At 49.2% G+C, this 22061-nt stretch overlaps 1 protein-coding gene across 3 annotated transcripts; it reads left to right on the plus strand.

The window, feature by feature from the left end:
* The first annotated feature begins 3466 nt into the window (after positions 1 to 3466).
* INMT (indolethylamine N-methyltransferase) lies at positions 3467 to 20990 on the plus strand. 3 transcript variants are annotated; one of them, XR_011437917.1, is made up of 4 exons: positions 4266 to 5133; positions 6442 to 6649; positions 7665 to 10857; positions 11068 to 12434. XR_011437917.1 is itself a non-coding variant. In XM_001500503.5 (3 exons), the coding sequence occupies exons 1-3, from the start codon at positions 4875 to 4877 to the stop codon at positions 8092 to 8094; spliced, it is 897 nt and encodes a 298-aa protein (XP_001500553.2). In that variant the 5' UTR covers positions 3467 to 4874; the 3' UTR covers positions 8095 to 12434. The 3 variants fall into 3 exon arrangements, 2 of the variants coding, with proteins under 2 accessions (XP_001500553.2, XP_070120871.1); XM_001500503.5 differs by having other exon boundaries at positions 3467 to 5133; positions 7665 to 12434; XM_070264770.1 differs by lacking the exons at positions 7665 to 10857; positions 11068 to 12434 and adding an exon at positions 17775 to 20990.
* The last annotated feature ends 1071 nt before the right edge of the window (positions 20991 to 22061 follow it).

Below are 22061 nucleotides of genomic sequence, written 5' to 3' on the forward strand. Positions count from 1 at the left end.
CACAAGTACAGTGATGCTGGGAAAGCTGAATTAGAGCAGCAGATTGGGTCAATGTCAGCATCCTGGTTGTGATATTTACTTTTGCTTTGAAAGATGTTATCGTGGGGGAAACTAGGTAAAGGGGACGTGGATCTCTCTGTATTATTTCCTACAACTGCATGTGAATCTACAATGATCTCGAAATAAAAAGTTTTATATTCAAAAAAGCATTGCCAAATCTCTTTCAAATGTTCACCTGAGAGCAGAGAGTCCAGGCAGCAAACTCAAGCATATTTTGCAGATGGGCAAGCCTGGGCCTGTAGTGGGCTGGCCCTCCCATGGATGTTGAAGGAGCAGGACCACAGAGGATACCTAGAAAGGTCCCTAACGCCTACAGAGCACCTACTGTGTGCCAGGCATCCCCCGTCCTCTACCATCTTCATAACAACCTGCAAAGTCGACATTGACACCCCGCCCCCCCGGGGAGATGAGGAAGCTGAAGGTGACGTGCCTTTTCCACAGTGGCCCTGCCAGCAAGTGGTGGCGTCTAGGTTCCAATTCAAGGCCTGTGTCCAAAGCCAAAATAAAGACCGACTGCAAACCTTATTCGCCACCCGTCGCACTATGCTGTCCCACTCACTGAGAAAGCAGATTCTGGTTCTGAGATTCTGCGTTTCTAACAGATCCCCGGTGACACTGAGGCCACCACACTCTGAGCAGTAAAGCCCCTCAGTCCCACCACCCAGAATCAAAGACAGTCAACATTTATTTTTCAGGGTTTTGGATTTCAACAGAATATAAACTTTAATTTTATTGTGTTAAATGTAAATTTCCCCCTTTTCTGAAATGAATAGAAGCTGTACTATCCATGCACTGAGAAAAGGGGCTGTTAAATAATAAATGGTGATAGCACATCTGCCTATCCAGTTGGAAGAAAATAAAGTTAGACCTCTATCCAATTTATTAAAAAAGAATTTCATCTTAACATCCAATTGACATACATGCTAGGTGGATTAAAATGACTGGTGACATTGAGTGTGTCATATTTGTCGCAGGATTTCTTTCTTTTTTTTTCTTTTGCTGAGGAAGGTTCACCCTGAGCTGACATCTATGCCAATCTTCCTCTATCTTTTTTTTTTTGGTGAGGAAGATTAGCTCTGAGCTAACATCTGTTGCCAATCTTCCTCTTTTTGCTTGAGGAAGGTTGTCCCTGAGCTAATATCTGTGCCAATCTTCCTTTATTTTGTATATGGGTCACTGCCACAGCATGGCCACTGACAAGTAGTATAGGTCTGCACCTGGGATCCAAACCTGGGCTGCTGAAGTTGAGCACCGAATTTAACCACTAGGCTACAGGGCTGGCCCCCAGGGTTTCTTATATAGCAATTTGCCTCTGGACACTTGCGTCTGAAATGTCTTTGCAGGGCTGTAATTGTGCTGTGTGTGCCCATCTGCACCTGCTGGTTCCCCCAGTGCTGGGTCAGCATCATTCTCCAAGTCACCATAAAGCCTCTGGAAATGTCAGTTTTTAGTGCTGCCTCGTAAATAGCACACAGAGAGGTTTAGGTAAGATTGACTTAACTGCTTCCCTAGTGGCTCACAGGTAAGACCTGCAAATTTTCATCGTTGTAAATAACCTTGTAATCAATAGCCTCGCACATTAAGCTTTTTCCGTATTTTGGATTCTGGCTTTAGGCTGGATTCCCAGGTGTGAGATTACTGGGTCAAGGTTTTAAAACGTTTAGTACAAATTATTTAGGCAAATAATTTAGGCAAATAATTGCCAAATTATTTTTCCAAAAGGAAAACAGTGTTTTTTTGCCGTTTAATTTTTTTCAGGATAAACAAATTGTTTAATTTTTCTTTAATAAAGTGTGCTATTTTTTTTCCTTTGGGCTTTCTTCTGTCTAGGCTTCCGAAATCCTTCCCTATGCAGAGGTTTGATAGCTATTCAATTATGATAGCTTCTGTGACTGATTGTTATAAGTTGTGTAGCCTTTATTTTGGTGTTTGGCGTGAGACGAGGCTCTGCGTGGCTGCTCGTGGCTTATCAGAGAGAAGTCGTGTTGACATGGGCAAGCTCCTCTCTTGTTCTCTGGACTCGTCCTTCACTCCACAGGGTCAGGCAGAAGCAAGATAACAGGGGCATCAGAGAGCGTGGGGTGCTGATGGTAGTTTTCCTATCTTGATAAGGAGATTCACCGTTTCTTTATCTGGTCTGCTCGCAAGTGGCCTTATTTTCTTTATAGGTAGCTTGACATTTACTCATTTGCTTGAAATTAGGCGGAAGTCCCCTGGAATGGAAACTTCCTTGAGCTATTTAAAAGTCAGAGTAGGGAAAGATGCTTAAGATGATGCAGACATTCTTAAAAGGGACTGAAACCGCCCTGGCATGAACAAAATGTTGTCAACTGGGTGAAGGCAAACCTCAGGACTGTGGCTTTCAACTGGGGGAAGCTTTGCCCCCCAGGGGACATCTGGCTATGTCTGGAGACACTGTAGGTTGTCACCACTGGGAACTGGGTGCTACTGGCATCCACTGGGTAGAGGCCAGGGATGCGGCTAGTTATCCTTCCATGCACGGTTCTGCCCCCCATCCCAATAGACAGTTATCTGGCCTGAAATGTCAGTGGTGCTGAGGTTGAGAAACCTTTCCTTAGAATCTATCCATACAAGACTTGACTTTGAGCAGATTACCCTGGTGCTGCAAAGACCCCTGGCCAGGCCACAGTCAGGATGTGCCCTGGGGTGGAGAAGGTGGAACTGGTGGAGAGGTGTGTGAGGCAAGAGGCTATGCCGGGGGTTGTGGATTCATTCCCCTGGGTAGCAGGAGGCACTGGGGGCTCTGAGTTGGAGGGGCCTCCTCAGCTCATCCAAAGATGTCCAATTGCCGCAGAGTGAACGGTTCCAGGGAGAATGATCCCCCCACCCGGCTTGGGCAGACCCCTGGATGCCCACATCCCCCTGGAGGGGCTCTGGGTCTCCCCTGGATGGTACATAGTTGTCCACAGTTCAATTCTATAAATGTTAATGGGATTCTGTGCGGGGCACCTTCCATGTGTCCCTCAGTATCCACTCTCCATCCTTCTCAGGTCCTTGTGGGCCCCCAGAGGCTGACCTATGTGGACTGTATTAGCGGTTCCATTGTTTTCCGCATTTCAGCGGGTTTGGCAGGATATAGGAGGGAGGGAGGAGAGTGAGTCTGGGTATTTATTCTTCAGCTCCTTTGCTGTTGGCTGCTGCAGGTGGCCTTCTCCACACAGCTCTCTGTCTTGGGTCTAGGGCAGATAATGGTCCCTGCCACTAGCCCTGGAGTATGGTGATGGTTAATTTTCTGTGTCAATTTAGCTGGGCCATGGTGCCCAGATATGTGGTCAATCATTATCCTGGATGTTTCTGTGAAGTTTTGGATGTGATTAACATTTAACTTGGTGGACATTCAGTAAAGCAAATTGCCCTCCATAATGTGGGTGGGCCTCATCCGATCAGTTGAAATCCCGAACAGAACAAAGACGGCCTTCGCCTAAACAAGAGGGGATTCTGCCAGCAGATGGCCTTTGGACTTGCACTGGCTCTTGAGTTGGCTCTTTCTGCTTCTCGCCTGACAGCCTTCAGATCAGAAGAGCAGCTTCCCGTCTTCCTGGGTCTCCAACAGATTTTGGGTGCACCCTGCAGATTTGGACTTGCTGCCTTCATAATTGTGTGAGCCAGTTTCTTAAAATAAGCCTCTTTACATTCATACATACACACACACACACGCACACACACACACACACACACACACGCTTTTGGTCTGTTTCTTTGGAGAGCCCTGAGTAACAGGTCCTTTGTGGCTTCCCTCAACCCTGCCCAAACCTTTGCTAATGCTGTCTCTTTATTAAACACTCAAATTACATAACGTGAGAGCTCCAGCTCCCTGCCTGCTCTGAGTGCCTTCTGTGGGCTGGGACCATGGCCCCAGGCCTCCCTGGAGGCTGACCGTGTACCCACCCCTTGGAAATCAGGCCCTGAATGACCACTGGGTTTTCCTGCCTCTGTGGAAGCCTCAGTTTGTCAGGCCCTACAGGGTCAGCATTGTTTATTTACTTAAAGCCAGAACAAGTCGTTCTTGTCCTTCTCACTTCCAGGGCAGCAGGCCCAGACCCCAAGGGCAGCAGATCCATTTCTGTCTGGTTTGTGGCCAAGTCAGAGCTCTTTCCTGGAAAGGAAAGGAGGCCAAGCTTTTCCTGTCTGTGGGAGGTTTTATAACCCATTCCCCCTTTAAAAGGAGGAAGACTGAGGCCAGGGGGGTGACTTACCTGGGGTCACATGGCGAGTCAGCAGCCAAGAAGCCCCGACTCCTCTGACAGGCTATGCTTCATGACGGGGCTCCCTTGTCCCATTCGTGGAGGGTGGTGGCTAATTTCTGATCACACAGTGGCCTGCGTGGTGATGCAGTCAGCCATCCTGTTCTGCCCCCTGGGGTCTGAACAATGTCCTCCAGAAGGGCTGGGATGCCCACTGCCTGGCCTGGGGAGAGCCACTGGGCCCCTCTGACCACCAGGGGACTGATGGGGACCTCACTGTGCCCTCAGGCTCATGATATCTGTGACTTAGGGGAGTGACTTTGGTTCTTACAGCCTGTGAAATGAGTATGCTCATGGGGAAACTGAGGTTTGACACCTGCCCAAGGTCACATAGCAGCACGTGGCTGGCGGAGCTGAGAGGAGGACCCAGGACTGGGCACCATCGATGGACCTGGGTCCATCCCTCGAGGAAGCAGGACCAGGGCGGCTGCAGCCTCAGCTGTCAGGGCTCTGGGTTTAGAGCAGTTTCAGCTGAGGTTTGTTGGTGTGCTGGGCGGAGGGAGGGTCCATGGGCATCTCTCCAGAAGGGCAGCTCAAGCAGAGGCCAGCATGGGAGGAGTGAGGGGATGGGACAAAATTCTGGGGGCGGGGCCAGGAGCATCCCGAGCCCTCATAAGACCTGGGCAGACAGGACGGCACACACTCAGGGCCACCATGGAGGGCAGCTTCACCGGGGGCGATGAGTACCAGAAACACTTCCTGCCCAGGGACTACCTGGCCACCTTCTACAGCTTCGACAGTGGTCCCGTCCCCGAGGCTGAGATGCTCAAGTTTAATCTGGAGTGTCTCCACAAGACCTTCGGCCCAGGTGAGCAGAGGGGGAACCTCATTCCTGCAGCCCCTTGAGCCGCTCTCCAGGGACCCTGGAGAGGGAATAAGGGAAGGTGCCTGGCGTGGCCCACCGGGGTGGAAGCCTGGTCCTGTCTAGGGGCTACAGGGTGTGGGGGTTGAGGTGGGGAGCTGGTGGGCCCTGCCGCTCTCTTTGATCAGATGTGAGGCAGGAGGTGGGGTCTGTCTCCTCACAGGGAGTAGGGACCAGGAAATCTGGTGGGGAGAGTAGAGGATCTTGTAGTTCCCAAACGCTCTCCGTTAGCCCCTAGATCTTTGGGGTGGGGCAGGGAAGGCTCTCAAGGTCGTCAAGCCCAGCCTAGCTCCTGCACAGTCAGGCCTCAGAGACCCCAAGAAGGCCAAGGGCAAACAGTGGGATAGTGGGATGTGGCTGTCACGAGAGTCTGGAAAAGCCCTACTCGGGGAGTTGAGAGAGCTGGGTGAGGTCTCAGTCCTGTCACACACCTGCTGGCAGGGCCCTCAGTCTCCAAGGGACTCAACTGAGCCGTCTGTAAATGGCCTACCTCCCAATGATAACTACTCTCCCCCTGGTGACACAGTGAGCTGGTCATGTCCTTCCTGGCTCTTGTGGCAGTGTCCTCACTCTGGCTGCTGCACTGGGGGAAGGGATAGGAAACTGGGGAGTCCCTTGGTGAGGAGGACAGGAGGGGGTTAAGGGCTGCTGAGCCTGGAGGATTGGGCGGGTTGGGGAGGCAGGGATCAGAGAACAACCTGGCAGCTGTGACCCCACAGGCCCGTCCTCCAGGCAGAATGCTGGAAATCACGCTTCATTTCAGCTTCCAGGTAACCTCAACGCACTCCTGGGCCATCTTCCCAGGTCAGCTCCTTGGCAAGCCCGGCTTCCTGTTCCTGCCCGCCCTCCCCAGAGGAAGCTAGCTAGACAGGGCTGGACACCCATGGAGGCTCCCAGGCAGCCTGAACAGAATCTTCTTCAGAGCAGGGTTTGGGACCCATGTTCTCTGTCCAGGAGGGTAGTGGTTACACTCTTGGCTGAAAGACATTGCGCTAATTGTTTATCCTTTCTGAGACACAATTTTCTAATCTTTAAAATGGAAATAAAAGTAGCAGTTTCTGCATGGGGTAGTTCTGAAGTGTACACGGAAATTAATGCATATACAGCCTTTAGCACGGTGCTTGGTGTATCCATGATAATGGTCATGGTTGGCGCTGCATCCCCTGTGGGCTGGACCAGGGTGTTTGTTGGTCTCAGGTCTCAGTTCTTTCATCTGCCCCTTATCAGTCTCAGTGACCTCTCTCCCTCTGTCAGGGGGCCTCCAAGGGGACACGCTGATCGACATCGGCTCAGGCCCTACCATCTACCAAGTGCTTGCCGCCTGTGAGTCCTTCAAAGACATCACTCTCTCCGACTTCACTGACCGCAACCGGGAGGAGCTGGAAAAGTGGCTGAAGAAGGAGCCTGGGGCCTACGACTGGACCCCGGCTGTGAGATTCGCCTGTGAGCTAGAAGGGAACAGGTAGGGCTCAGGGGTGGGGGAGGGTGTTCCCTGGGGGCTGGACATCAGTGGCTCCCCTCAGAGGGCTCTCTGCCCTCTCTGTTGTCCCTGACATTTTCAGGACAGTAGGTCCCTCAAGGATGGGACCAGATGCTTTGGGTAGGATAGTAGATGGGCCCTTGAGTTTCAGGATTACAGCTCATTTGGGGCAAGTTTCTGATTATAGGACTGTATTGAGATGGGATCCAGCCAGGAATGACCACTGAAGAGCAGATGGAGGGCATTTCCTTCCTTCCTTCCTTCCATCTTTCCCTCCTTCCTTCCTTCTTGCCTGTCTGCCTCTATCTATTGATCATCTTTCTGTCTGTCTATCTATCTTTCTACCTCTCTATCATCTATCATTTTTCCTTCTTCCCTCTATTGTCTATACCTGTTGTGAGAATATTACACGTAGTGGCATGAACCCCCCACCCAGCCTGAGTATTCAGATGCAATGAGGACTTACAGGTGCTTCTCCTCTTGCCCCCTACCTTCCCCACTGAAGGTAATCACTCATATGAATTTTATATTTCACATTTCCTTCCTTTTTAAAAATAACTTTTGTCACATATTTATGTATGTCTAAGCAGCCTATTGTTTAGTTCTAGTCATCTATGAACTTTATAACAGAGTAATTTCCTCTATATTTTCTTCTAGGATTTGCTTTTCATCACTCAATATTATATTTTTAAGATAGCCACATCCATGCATTATCTGTTGCTAATTCATTAATTCATCCGTCTATCCAATAACATTTAGTGAAAGCTCAATCCATGCTTGGGGCTCAATCCATCTCTTGGGGGGGGTCCCAGGGAGCGGACCCAGATGGAATCAGAGAGAAGAAGGCCCCTCAATTGATCTGGTCCCATTCCCCTGACCGTTTTCCTACTGGGGGAGCTGGGGCAGCAATCCTTTGACCATCTGCTGGTCCCAGTGGGGTGGGAGTTCCCTTCGGGACCTTGATGCACCTCCCCCGAGCCCTGCCCTCTCTCCTCAGCGACCGGTGGTGGGAGAAGGAGGAGAAGCTGCGGGCTGTGGTAAAGCGGGTGCTCAAGTGCGATGCCAACCTGGGCAACCCGCTGGCCCCGGTTGTACTGCCCCCGGCCGACTGTGTGCTCACGCTGCTGGCCATGGAGTGTGCCTGCTGCAGCCTGGACGCCTACCGCGCCGCGCTGCGCAACCTTGCCTCACTGCTCAAGCCGGGTGGCCACCTGGTGACTGTCGTCACGCTGCGGCTCAAGTCCTACATGGTGGGGAAGCGCCAGTTCTCCTGCGTGCCCCTGGAGAAGGAGGAGGTGGAGCAGGCTGTCCTGGACGCCGGCTTTGACATCGAGCAGCTCCTGCACAGCCCCAGGAGCTACACGGTCAGCCTTGCTGCCAACACAGGGCTCTGTTTCATCGTGGCCCGCAAGCGGCGTGGGCCCTGAGCCAGGAGGGCCAGCCAGGGATGGGGCCAGGCTCAGGCCTCGGCCCATCTACACTCTAGAGAGGGGTTAGGAATGGGTAGTGTGTAACAGCCCCTGCTATCAACACTAATAGTCCATCTTCTGAAATCTTGAGATTTTAACATCCTCGTTTTAGAATCCTAAGTTTCCAACATACCTATTTCTAGGATCACACGAGTGGAATTTTCCGTTTTCTAATATACTAAGTCTGACAGCTACCCTCAGATGCTATCTGACTCCCGTGCGATGGTAGTGCACCTGGTCACATAGTTTCAGAGTCTTCACCCAGTACGTTTAAGACAAGGAAACCTCTAGACAGTGGCGTATTGGTAAACGTTTCACAATCAGCTCTAAAAAAAGCAAAGCAAAAAAAAAACAGCGGATGGATGGATGATTTGTGGCGTTGCCTATTTCCATGGTGTGAATGCTCCCACCGTGATTGCTTTCAAGCGCCAGTGGTTTAATATCTGGACCACAAAATTCCTAAAAAATTAACCATTGGCCCTCATGAACTGATACAAGCCAGCCTGAGCACACCACTGCCTCCAGACTAGGGTTGGCAGATTTAGCAAATAAAAATACAGGATGCCCAGTTAATTGAACTTCAGATGACCAAAATAAATTTCTTCTAGGCTGTGTGTCCCCAAAATGGCACAAGACATTTTTATCCAAAACGCGTATTAATTGTTTATCTGAAATTCAGATTTAACTGGGTGTCCTGTATTTCATCTGGCGGCCCGATGCCAGCCCTGGTCATCCAGCCCCAAGGGGGAAGAGGCACAGTCTGGGAGTCAGGCTGTTGCTAGAACATCAGGTGCCTTGTGTGGACTAGGAAAATCATTCCTACAGATGGACAAACTGCAGAAAGGCGCCCTCTGCGCTGATTAATTGAAAAAGTATTCCTTCTTCCTCTGGATGGACGATGAGAACAAGGCGGCCCTTCTGGCAGACCAATTAGAGAAAGGTGCCCTTTCCTTAAGGCTGGCTTGGTCCCACCCCTGAGCACCTTTCAGCCTCCCTTCCCCTCAAACCTGTACCTATGTGTGGGGTGCACCCAGCAGAGCTGGACACAGCAGCCCCGATGAGAGTCAGGAGACCTGGATTCTAGTCCCAGCCCTGCCGCTAATTGGCTGGGTGACCTTGAGTGTCTTTTCCCTTCTCTGGGCCTCCTATTTCCTTTCTGTGAAGTCAGGGAAATGGGACCTAATCAAATAATCTGCAAGAAAACTCTAGAAGCAGGACATCATTGATGTGAAAGCACTTTGAAAAGTAAAAGGCTTTGCACAAATGACGATTGACATTACTTCCCCAAAGGAGAGCTGGAACAGCCCTTTGAAATGACCTTGTCCAATTCCTTTGTTCTATAGCCCAGAAAGCTGAGGTCCAGAGAGGGTAAGTGACTTGCCCAAAGACATACAGCAACCTGGTGACAGAGTTGGAGAAGCAGGTTTCCCGACGTCTGGTCCAGTGTGCCCTCCAAGCCATTAGGTGTCCCCACAGGCTTGGAGGGGCACGGAAGCCCCTCTTCGCCTTGGGTCTCCCCTAGCACGGGCTTGGTCAGCAATGGCAGTCCTATCAGCAGAGCTCACTTCCCAGGTCACACTCCACTCCAGGGGACTTACAGACCCCAGCTACTCCCGAAACGTGTCTCTGTCTGACCCTCTCTGGACTTGTCTGGAGACACGTCATATATGAGTAGGCTTTAGAAACGCTTATGTCGGGATGATCACCAGGCAGAGGCAGGTGGGGTGCCCAGCAGACGTGAAGACTCTGCAAACCCGTATCTAGGAACAGGGAGGGTGAGGGGCTGCCACGAGGAGGGAAAATGGACCCTGGCAACTCAGATGTTTTGAGGCATTTAAAAAGGGGATGGTTCCTGCAAGGGGAAGACAGGCAATGTCCAGGAGAGGAGATTGCTAAGGAGAGGGAGCTACAAATGTGTCCCTTCTTACAGCTCAGGACCTCCCGTAGAGTGCGATCTGGCCTAAACACAGGCAAAAGACACAGAGCATGCAACCCGGGGGCCTCGCTCCTAGGGCAGCTCAGCATGCAGAGCTGCTGGCTGGCTGCCTTGGGGAAGAGGGTGGGCAAGGGTGTGGGGGAGGTCCATGGGGGCTTGTGAAGCCTGCCCGGCTCATTACTGAGTGACTGTGCTAAGCACCTGCCGTGTGTCCACCCGCAGATAGCTTGTACTCTCCACACGCTGTAATGAAACATTTGCGTACCCTAACCAGTGGGCAGAACCTGTGATATGCTGTCGAGCCTGGGGGAAAGGGGTCCTTAGAGAAGAAAGCCCCTTTGTAGCTGGAGAAAGGAACCTTCTGTTTGGGGGCAGGGGAGGTGGCCGTTTGGGGCAAGACTCCTTTTGTGTAGTAATTTACTAAACTGTGACCTCCCTGAGGTGATGGGGTAGCTCTCCTGCTTTATTGGGAGTGCAAACAGTATAAAACCCAACTATGGTGGCTTCACCAATTTCTCTTTGACTTCTCATATAATGATGTGACATATTGGTTCCGTGACTCAATGGTAATAGAGCTGGCATCTCTGTGATTAACTTTGCCTTTCCTCATGGTTACAAGATGGCTGCTATAGCTCCAGGCATCATTCCTAGGTTCAAGGCAGGGAAATGGAGGAAAAGGAGACTTCATCGGTAGTCTCTGGCCCTTTTATGAGGAAAGCAAAAGCCACTGCAGAAGGATTCTAGCAGACTCCACTTGTGTCATGTGGCCCTCCACTAGCTGCAAGGTAGGCTGGGAAAGGAAGCATACTGCTTTTCTAATCTCTATGGTGGAGGCGGGCTGGGGAGAAGTACGGCGGCAGGGGATGGGTTAGCCAGCCGCCAGCCTCTGCCACATTCTTTTTGCGTCAAGCAGAGCCGACCCCAGCCTTTGATCCTTTACTCCGAAGCTGGTGGTCTGGAGCCCTCTGCTTCCTCCGTTCCGTTCTCCACCGCAGCTTCCGGAGAGCCCTGGGCTCAGCAGGCACAAGAAAGCAGGAGACGACTGGTCAGTGCGTGAGCCTTCTGGTGGATGAGTCCTCCCCCCAGTATAAGCTCCCCTGGCCTGGAGGCAGCACCCTCATCCCCAGGCAGAGCATGTGCGTGACCAACTGAGCATGGCCCAGCAGGCCCTGCCGGGACCCAGCTGGACACCAGGGGGCTCCCTCTGCACCCACCCTAATGCCTCAGGCTTCTTTCGCGTGTTCCTGGGTGGGGTCTGCTGGGAGCTGGGTGACGGCCTATTCTTAGAAGTCAGTGACTCAGTTTCTCCTCTCTCCCAGCGCCATTTCTAGTTGTCTCTGTCCCCCACCCCTCCCTGTGAAACCGGTGCGGGAAGCTTAAGAGAAGGTGTGTCCAGCAGGCTGGTTGCAGGCACCCCTCCACAAGCCCTGAGGAGGAGGGAGCTCCTGGCTCTCCTTGGGCCCTCCCAGTGCTGTGAACTCTGTCTCATTAGGCTCCTCCTGGGGCAAGTTTTGCGCCTTGCCACCTCTCCTTGGGCGTAGTAGGCTCTTCCCTGCCTTGTCCCACGCCCGCCTCCTCCCACAATGCCGTCTGACCCTGCAGGATCGTCTGCATGAGTTCTGCAGATTCGGCACCCCCTGCTCTTTTCAGGGTGCTCACCATACCAGGGTTGAACTCTTCAGTGCCCTCCCTGGAGGAGAGGAATAGACAAGAAACACACAGATCATGTGCTAACATTAACATCAATTAAATGCTAGCCTCTTAAAAATTTTTTTTAATTTTTTAAATTGTGGTAAAATATACATAAATAAAATTTACCCTCTTAACCATTTCAAGTGAACAGTTCAGCGGCATGAAGTACAAGCACACTGTTGTGCAACCCTCACCACCATCTGTCCACAAGACACTTTTCAACTTCCCAAACTGAAACTCTGCACCCATCAAAAAGCAACTCCCCATTCCTCTCTCCCCCAGCCCCTGGCAACCACCATTCTTTCTGTCTCTATGAATTTGACTGCTCTGGGTACCTCATATGAGGGGAACCACACAGTATTTGTCTTTTTGTGACTGGTTTATTTCCCTTAGCATAAAGTCCTCAAGGTTCGTCCATGTTGTAGCACGGGTCAGAACTTCCTTCCTTTTTAAGGCTGGATAATAGTCCCTCGTATGTATGCACCACATTTTGTTTATCTGTTCATCCATCCATGGACGTTTAGATTGTTTCCACCTTTTGGCTATTGAGAATAATGCTGCTATGAGGTCAGCCACTTTTAAAAACATGTAAAACTCATTTAATTCTCACAACAGGTTCATGTGGAAGGTATTATTTTTACTTAATTTTTTAAAAAAATTGTAGACCCTACACAGTGTCTTCTTGGGCATTTTTTTCCTTTTGAAGATCGGCACCTGAGCTAACATCTGTTGCCAGTCTTCTTCTTTCTCTTCTTCTTCTTCTCCCCAAAGCCCCCCAGTACATAGTTGTGTATTCTAGTTGTAGGTCCTTCTGGTTGTGCTATGTGGGACGCCCCCTCAGCATGGCCTAATGAGCGGTGCCATGTCCGTGCCCGGGATCTGGGCCAGTGAAACCCTGGGCCGCCTAAGCACAATGCAGGAACTTGACCACTAGGCCAGAGGGCTGGCCCCGGAAGGTATTATTTTTAATCCTCATTTTACAGGCAGGGAAACTGAGGCAGAGAGGTTAAAATACTTGTCAAAGTCACACAGCTACAAAGTAGCTGAACCAGGCTTCTAGATCCAGGCAGTCTAGCTCAAGAGCCTAAGAGGTTAACCTGCAGCCCACACTCATCTCATAGCGAACCAGAAAGATGTGGAGCTGGGCCTGGGGCCATTCCAGGAAGGCTTCAGGGCACTAACCTTTGAGCTGTGTTTTGAGAGTGAGCCGTTCACTAACGTCTAACAAAGAGGAGAAGGGCCAGCTCTTCCCAGCAGAGGGAACACCTTGCGTGTTGTGGCTAAGCATACAAGGACCATCGCTACTTCACAGTTGTGGCCCCTGAGGTCCTGAAATGACACAAATAAGAATGTGGCTCTTGGTTGCAGGCTCTCAGGAGACTTCACTATCTGTGTAGTCCCCCTCTGCCCACCCCACCACCCCTACCACATTATGGGAATCAAGCAACACCCCTGGCCAAACGAGACTTGGAGAGGGGCTTCCACAAAGACTTATAGGCTCCAAAAGCATAGGAACTTCCCAATCTCCTCGCACCCCAAGACTGCAGCACCCCTCATCCTTGCAGTGGTGGAGCTGGAGGCGGCGGGTGGAGTGGAGCAGGGGAGGAGAAAGCTGGTGAGGAGACGTGAGCTGTCACTGCAGCCCTTCTTGCCCGGCAAGTGCAGACCTATCTTGTCCTTGTGCACTCTTGGCAAGTGGCGGTCCTCGGGCTCCACCTGGAACGCTGGGAAGTCCTGCACATCTTGCGACCCCACACTAATCTCAAAAGCCCCAAACCTACTCTTCTTCCTAGAGCTCTGTAAAAGCCTGTGAAAATTAATAAACAGAATCCTCACTTAAAATGGAGCCAGGAGGCCAGAAGAGAGCACTTTCACCCATGCACGGGTCACTCAGTGCAGGCTACTGACCCTGACAGGAAGAGACGGTACCTTGCATTTCTGCCGGGGAGTGATACTCCTCCAGCAGAAGGGAGGAAGAAATTCCTTGTTGCCCAGCAACAGCTCAGCCAATGAGAGACAGCTATAACTCAGCCAATGAAAAGCCACTGTACTTCAAACGCCCCCCTCTCCTCCAGTGGGCTCTTCCTTTACAACACCCCCTCCTAACTTCGTAAAAGAACGTTTTTCTGCTTTGTTTCTTTTGGCTTCCCTGTGGTTCCCATAGACTGCATATCCCAAATTACAATTCTTTGCCATTCCTGAGTAAACTCATTCTGCTGGTAAAATAACTGGCTCTTTGTTTTAGATCCACAAACCTAAGGTCAGGAGAAATGTTTGTTTACCAGAGGCATTTTAATTTGCTTATCTAGAAAGGAAAGGAACAAAGGTTGGTCATTCTGTTCATCTCAGCTTAAATCAGCTTCAATGTGAGCATAGAGGCCATGGGGGCGTTTCCGTGGGTAACTGCCCTCCTCCTAAGTAATGATGTTGAGACGTAAAGCTGCGCACAGTCCCAGAAGCGGAATAGGCCAGAGCATCTTTGGGGATCAAGGTCTGAAGGATGTGGGCTCTGAGCTCCCTCCACGTCTGGGCGCACACACGGGCGTGTTGTGTCTGCAGTAAGTGTTTGGGATGGAGAGGGTGCCATGATTTGAGATCCTAGGGAAAAGAACTGGAGGTATAGAAATGTGCCGTTTTGAAACGAAAGAATAGCAGTGTTCCAGAGATTGTTAGGTGTCCTCCCATATAGGTTATACCCTTTATCTCGTTCATAGTAATAGAATTTTTTAGCTGAGCATATGGCCATCCAAAACAGAGACCACACTTCCCAGCAGCTAGGTGCGACCAAGCGAGTGAGTTCTGACCAAAGGGATGTAAGCAGACTGTTCTGTGCCAGCTTCTGGAAACCTTCCCTAAGGTGTGGTACACATGGACTCCTTGCCTTTTATTCTTCCTCCTTTACTCCATCCTGTTACCTTGAACGTGAATGGTGCCATCTTGGGCTGTGAGGTCAAGGCCACACATGGTGGAGAAACAAGAGGGAAGGAAACTGGAAAGCTCATAATGTGTGGCACTGCATGAGCCCTGGACTTTTAGGTGAGAGACGTAAAATTTGATCTTGTTTATGTCACTGATGTTGTTGTCCTATTGTTATTGTTATTATCTTGGCAGGAACACCACAGCAACGGTGTGAGTCTCTGTCAGGGTATAAGGAGGCACACGATGTTGATTGTCCCATTGCTGGTGATGGTAGCTCCATCATTCGGTGAATAGCATGTCAGCCAACTTTCTTTACTGTGAAATGACCATTTTCCCTTTGTAATTCAGAAATATCTTATGGAGAGATACTTTGAGACTATATAAATATCCTGTTTATCATCAAACTTTTACCCAGCAGCTTTAGCATCCATTGGTGCTTCTTGCCTGAGTGAATTATTATTATGCCAGTTGCTAAATGGTGATTTGCTAATTCCACGTTTCTTTCAATGTTTATTGGTTGACATACAAATGTAAGGAGGGGCTTTCTTTCTTTCTTTCTTTCCTTCTTTCTATAAATATGGACTCATGGATTCTTATTTTAGTCAATGGGTTGTAATCTATATTACTATCATTACTTACTTTGATGCACAGATTTGGCCAGTAGGAGCCTCTTTAAGCTGGCTTCTATGTTCTTTTGACATCATTCTTTGAGTACTTCCTTACTAAGTCACTCTTGTTTGGCGTTTTCTGTTGCTCAACTGAACCTAATGCTAACCAATATAATCAGGCATGAGAGTAGAACAAAGGACTGAGGACTGTGGCTGCCTTCTTTCACTCTGGTCCCAGAGGCCCAGCACTTTGCCTGCCAGGGCACCTGGTGGTCCATGAAGCAACCACCCTGAGCCAGAGTTGACTTGGGGAGGTGCCGATGGCGGCCTGCTCCAAACAGCCTCCTTTGGAGCAAAGGACTCAGGCCAGGAAACCTGGCCAAAAAGAAATCCTACAACTATCCCCAAGCATGGCCTTAAAGTGAGAGTGGGTCACCCTGGCTTTAGGGAGACTGAAGTAGAAGGGAAAGTTCCTGTGACCATCAGCTCAGGAGCACTGAGTTGGAACATTCAGATAGTTAACCTAGAGGAAGGTGCCCAGATCAGGCCAGTGGAGCAAGAGCTCCAGGCTTGTCCAGAGCTGTGGACTAAGAGGTCAGAGATCCAGGGGAGGGGAGAGCAAGAAGCAGAAGATGGAAAGTTGGAGGTCTCTCTGGGGCAGTTTTCATGTCAGGGCATACATAGAAAATGATAATTGCTGTGCAATGTGTTGGGGTAAATGAAGGCTGCTCGTGGCAGTAAGGGCCTGTGGTCTCTGCCCAGACAGCCTCATCCAGCTGCCCAAGGAGGGTGTGATCTCAGCACACCTGTAACCAATTTGCAACATGCCAGTGTGGACGCTCAGTGGGGAAGCTCTGGTCCAGCAAACCCTGGGGAAGGGAGCACCACCCACAGTTGGGGTTTCATTCCTTCCTAGAGGTTTGTATTGCTGAGGTTGAAAAGACAAGCTGCTGTAACAAAAGACACTCCCATCTCCACTTTCAAAAAAATAATAATAAAAATAAATAAAAAGCCAAAGCCCAAACCAGATGGAAGTTTATTCCTCTTATTTGTAATCTTCTGAATTCCAGGTCACCGGTGACCCTGCTCCATGCAGTCCTTCAGGGAACCAGGTTTCTTACATATTGTTTCTGCCACCCCTAGAGAAGCAGGCTCAGACTTAGGTGCACAGCAGAATTACACTGAGGTCTGGTTAAATGCAGATGGGGCACCCCATTAGAGTTTCTGATTCAGTAGATCTGATGTAGAGATGAAGAATTTGCATTTCTAACAAGTTCTTGGGTGATGCTGATGCTGGTGTTTTGGGGGCCACCCTTTGAGAATTACTGTCCAAGGGTGTCATCTTTGCCTTTATGGTCACAGCACACACCCATAGGTGCAGCAGCGCCTGGCTGACTGGAGTAAAAGAGTATGGAAGACGTGGGCCCGTCTTAAAATGCTGGCCTTCTCATTCCATTGGTGACAACTTAGCTCCATGGCCACATTCAACTGCAGGGGAGGGTGGGGAATATAGTGTGGCTAGAAAACCGCTTACCCAACTCCAAATATATTATTATTAATGAAGGAAAGAATGGATTCTGTGGGGCACTCCGTGGAATTCCCCATAGTGCTTTGGGGGCACTTTCCATTCATTTACTTGGACCAGAATTTTCATGCAGAATGCTTTCTTGGGGGATATCATATTATGATTTGCAAAGAGTGACATCATATTATTTAAATCAGGAATTACTCACAAGGAGGCATTGACAGTGACATCTGGGGATCTGGAGTCTGCACTTGATGGTGAAAACACGAGGATATGGAATAACTGCCAAAGGTCTCAGCTTGCCCCAGAGAAGGCGTCTTTTTATCTGGACTGTGTCTAAGGAGCTTTGCTCAAGAATTTTCTAGGATTGTTCCAGGGTGAGCATTCAGGAAGGTGGGTTGAGCAGTGTATTGTCAGAGTTCTCCAAAGAAACAGAACCAATAGGAGATATCTGTCTATCTGTCTCTCTATCTCTTTATCTGTCATCTTTCTCTCTCTATCATCTGTCTGTCTATCTCTCTATCTCTCATCTATCTATCTATTGAGAGACTAAAATTTGCAGGGCAGGCTGGCAGGCTGGACACCCAAGGAAGAGGTAATGTTGCAGTTTGAGTCCAAAGGCAGTTGGGAGACAGAATACCTTCTTCCTTGGGGTGCTTCCATCTTTTCCTCCTAAGGTCTTCAACTGATTGGATGAGGCCCACCCCATTATAGAGGGTAATATGTCTTATTCAAGGTAAAATGATTTAAATGGTAATGTCATCTAAAAAAATGCCTTCACAGCAACATCTAGACTCATGTTTGACTAAATATTGGGGTACTGTGGTCTAGGCAAGTTGACACATAAAATTAACTATCACAGAGGTGGAGGAGATTATATACAATTTTAGTTAAAATGGATATATTCTCAAAATCTCACTGGGTGCCTCTCCTTCCCACTCATCTTCTGCCTGGGCAGCCCTGCTACACAGGCTTGTGGATGGCCTTGCTGCATGGAACTGCATGGACAGCTGGACCCCATCACTCCTGAAACTGAGGAGGTCTGGGATGCTTTGGGCTCAGTGAAAGGCCAAGAGCCTCACCAGGGTTGTGGCTGTCCCAATTCATCCTGCTGGAGCCTGGCTGGCACTTCGGTCTTTCCTCCATCTCCAGTCTCATGTTGGCAGCCATGTGGAGTAGAGACTGGGAGGTGGCCAATGACACAGGGCCATGTGGAGGGTGTGTGGGTGAATTGTTCCTTCATGTTGCCAAGGACAGTGGCCTGGGCTGGACTCCTTGTCCTGGCCACTGGGAGTGGTGGCCAGACAGCTGGGAAAGACTGGAGTTCACATCATTAGAAGGACTTTCACCATGTCCTTCCAACTCAGCTGTTTCAGACAAGTTGCACCTGGTCAGATCCATGCTCCCACCTCCCTGACCCTGGATAGCAGGTCCCTGGGGAGGACATGGTTATGGAAACAAACATGCATGCTTCTGTTCTTCGGAACCTCCCCGACCCAGGTAAATGCCCAGCCCTGCCCTGCCTTCAGGGATCCCTAGGTTGGAGGGGTATCCATTCGGTCAGTCCTCTCCCTGGAGCATCCTGGAGGAGGCACCACATGACCCTCGACTCTTGCAAACAACGCGGCAGGCCCACCTCCCTGTTCCGAGGCCCATCCCATGTCTGCTGCAGCGCCCAACAGGGCAGCAGGCAGAATCAAGGGACCCCATAAACTCCTGTGGTTAGACTCACACAAATACGGGAGCTCACAGACTCATAGATGCATAGAGCCACTGCTGTGTGCATTGCTATCACATATAGCAATGTGTGTGATTTTTACACGCATACATGCACGCGCACGCATGTATGTACGCACACAAACACACGCCTGCAGAACCCTTTCTGTGTTATGAGGCAAGGCCATCTAAATTGCTTCTCCAATGTAAGGTCCACTGAATTTCCCTTAACTAATAATACACCTTGCCTCACGACCTCCTCTCATCACTGGTCCCAGCAAGGCCTCCTTTCATTAACTAATGAATCAATAGGAGTACTGTAACAAACGCTTATGAAACAAATGCCCTGATGACACTCAGAACACTGACAATTAATTATATTTACCCATGTGGTTCTCCCCTGCCCTGTAACAAACGCTTATGAAACAAATGCCCTGATGACACTCAGAACACTGACAATTAATTATATTTACCCATGTGGCTCTCCCCTGCCCTGTCCCCCTGCCCCCCAGCCCCTCCTGAGGGACTGCTGGTGAATCATGTGGTCTTCACTCCCTTACGTTGATTTTTATAAATATAGCTTTTTAATAAATATAGCTTATAAATATATCTTTACTGAAGCTATATTTTCCCACAAATTATGATTTTTTGATTTAAGTTGTTTTAAGTTTGCACAAAGATATGCTGTATGTAATCTTTTGGGAGTTAACTTTTTCCTCACAATTCCATTGCTGAGCTCAGTGAGTAGCCCATTGAATTTCTGAGCAGGCGGCTGAAATGACTGCCAATCACCAGTGATGCTGACATCCCTCTCGGCTCACGCTGGTTTTAGGTCAGCGTGTGGCACAGAGAGATTGTGTTTGCTGGGTCCTGGGCAGGCAGGATCCATAGCTCTTGCTAATTTAGCATCTCCAAGCATTTATCTCTGTTTTATGGAACTTGGAAAGAATGATCAGGTCCTTCTTTTGATGGCATTGTTGTCACATCTCTGCATGTTTATTATAAAGGAGTCATTTTTGAGGACCCCAGCCACCATCCACATTCTAGCGGGAGAGCCGGGCTCCCTTACAGCGCCCTGTGAGATTCTCCAACTCACAGGAGCATGATCCAGAGAAAGCAGGATGACTGCCAGGGATCTGTGGCAAAGAATGGGATGTATGACGCAATGTAGTCTCTCCCCCGGATGGCTGGCAGGACATCCTTCGCCCTTCCCATATTTACCAGGTTGTTCCCTTTTACTTGACACCTTAAGGTTATCTTAAGGTTATTGTATCCCCAGGAGCTAGCTACGCATCTAGAAAAAGAATGCATTCCTGTGCTTCTCTTGCTTAACTGTTCCATTCCAAATGTGGTAAAAAAGTCCCATAGTCAGGAAAGTGTAGCGCGCACACACACACGCATTCACACACACTGAATATGTCTAGCCTAGATTTTACCCAGATTACTGCTTGTTGTAACTGTCTCCTAATCAGTCTCTCTGTTCCATACTCGCCCCTCTACAGTCTATTCTCAACACAAAAGCCAGAGGGATCCAGTCAAAACTAGGTCAGATCCTGTCTCTCCTCTGCTCAAAACTCAAGTCAGTAAAAGCCAGTCCTTCCAATGGCCACAGGCCTTCACAGTGGGGCCCTGATGCCTCATTCTCTCCCCAGTCCTCTGGCCTCTCTGGTTCACAGGCACTCAGGCTGGACGCTGTCTCAGCACCTTTGCGCTCACTGTTTCCTCTGCCTAGAGGGCTCTTCCTCTAAGTATGTGTGTGGCTCTCATCCTCTCTTCTTCAGGTCTTTGCTGAAATATTACTAAGTAATCATTGTGGTTTGAATGTTTGTGTCCCCCCGCCTCCAAATTCATATGTTGAAATCCTAAACCCCAGTGTGATGGGAACTTTGGAGGTGCTTAGGTCATGAGGGTGGAGCCCTCAAGGAAGGATTAGTGCACTTCTAAAAGAGACCCCCGAGAGCTCTGTCGCCCTTTCTGCCCTTTGAGGATGGCCATCTATGAACCCGGAAGTGGGCCCTCACCAGACACTGCACCTGCAGGCACCTTGATCTTGGACTTCCAGCCTCCAGAATTGTAAGAAATAAATTTCTGTTTACAAGCCACCTAGTCCATGGTATTCTGTTATAGCAGCCCGAAAGCAGTCTTAGGTGATCACCTTTTAAAAAATTGTGGTCTCTGCTCTCCATCGAAAGCCCTCCTATATATACTCCTCCTGTGCTTTTTTTTTCTTTTTAAATCTATGACATTGTAAACCCACCTGCTATGCTCTGTGTGTATTTTCCATGTGTTTCAGTTATTTGCTTCTTGTCTATCTCCTCATTCCCCACTCCTACCGACTTCTCTTCCTCCAAGAGCGCACATATTTTACAGTGCTAAATCCATGGCGTCTGTCCACCAGGCACGTGGCAAGGGCTCAATAAATATGTATCAATGAATAAATGAATGATGAAGGAAGGAATTTTTTACTCTTTGTCTTCATTTCACCCTGATCTTCCTCCAGGAGGGGAATCTCTCTTTCCTCTGACTTACTACATAACACTTACTATCTGTGATACACAATCTCTTACCGGAGCACAAATGTGTCTTGTGCTGTTTCCTATCATTACACATCCTTTAGTGTGTCTTCGTAGCGGGCACATGAGGTCCCCTTGACAGAGGATCATGTGGGCTTCTGCAGCTCTGCCTACTCTATACTCACTGGCTGTCACATAGCACTAAGTGCCCAAAAATGGCTTCTCCACGAACCATCGCACGCTAGAGGGGGAAGACACCTAGAAATCATAACACGGTCTGCCACGTTACAACGATTTCCTAGGGCGTCTGAATAGTGTGGTACCATTGCTTCACATGTATGGTCGCAAGATGATTTTAGAGGAACACACAACTTTCTGGTTACATATTTGTTTTAATGTGCATTAGAGAGTTAACAAGCACACCCAACCTATGATTTTGTGGATATTACTGATTGGAAACACTTACCTTTGAACATAAATTTAAGAACATGCATGTTAACTTAAAAAAAATAATACATAAGTAACTATAGGTATTATGGGTTGATGGGTGTCCCTGCAAATCCATATGTTGAAGTCCTAACTCCCAGCATCTCCGAATGTGACTGTATTTGGAGATAGCGCCATTAAAGAGGTAATTAAGTTAAAATGGTTTCATTAGGGTGGGCCCTAATCCAATATGATTAGTATCCTTGTAAGAAAAAGAGATGATGCAGATATATACAGAGGGAAAATCACTGGACACACAGGGAGAAGACAGCCATCTCCAAGCCAAGGAGAGAGGCCTCAGAAGATGCCAAACCTGCCAACATCTTGATCTTGTACTTCTAACCTCCAGAGTTGTGAGAACGCACATTTCTGTTGTTTAAGCTACCCTGTCTATGGTACTTTGTATGGCAGCCCTAGCAAACTAACACACTAGGTGCTGTGCAGATGGGGCTGAGACTGTGAAGATGGTACCTAAGTGACTGAGTTTGGGGGAGCTGGTACGGGGCAAAGACATGGGCTTGGCTGGAGGC

The sequence above is a fragment of the Equus caballus genome, chromosome 4 (assembly GCF_041296265.1).
Source record: "Equus caballus isolate H_3958 breed thoroughbred chromosome 4, TB-T2T, whole genome shotgun sequence".
Taxonomy (NCBI): domain Eukaryota; kingdom Metazoa; phylum Chordata; class Mammalia; order Perissodactyla; family Equidae; genus Equus; species Equus caballus.

Excerpts from the sequence above, each read along its gene's own strand:
- INMT (XM_001500503.5), top strand. The coding sequence starts at position 4,875 with ATGGGAGGAGTGAGGGGATGGGACAAAATTCTGGGGGCGGGGCCAGGA. Across the intron at positions 5,134-6,441 it reads CCACAAGACCTTCGGCCCAG|GGGGCCTCCAAGGGGACACG; the intron begins GTGAGCAGAGGG and ends TCCCTCTGTCAG. Across the intron at positions 6,650-7,664 it reads TGTGAGCTAGAAGGGAACAG|CGACCGGTGGTGGGAGAAGG; the intron begins GTAGGGCTCAGG and ends CTCTCTCCTCAG.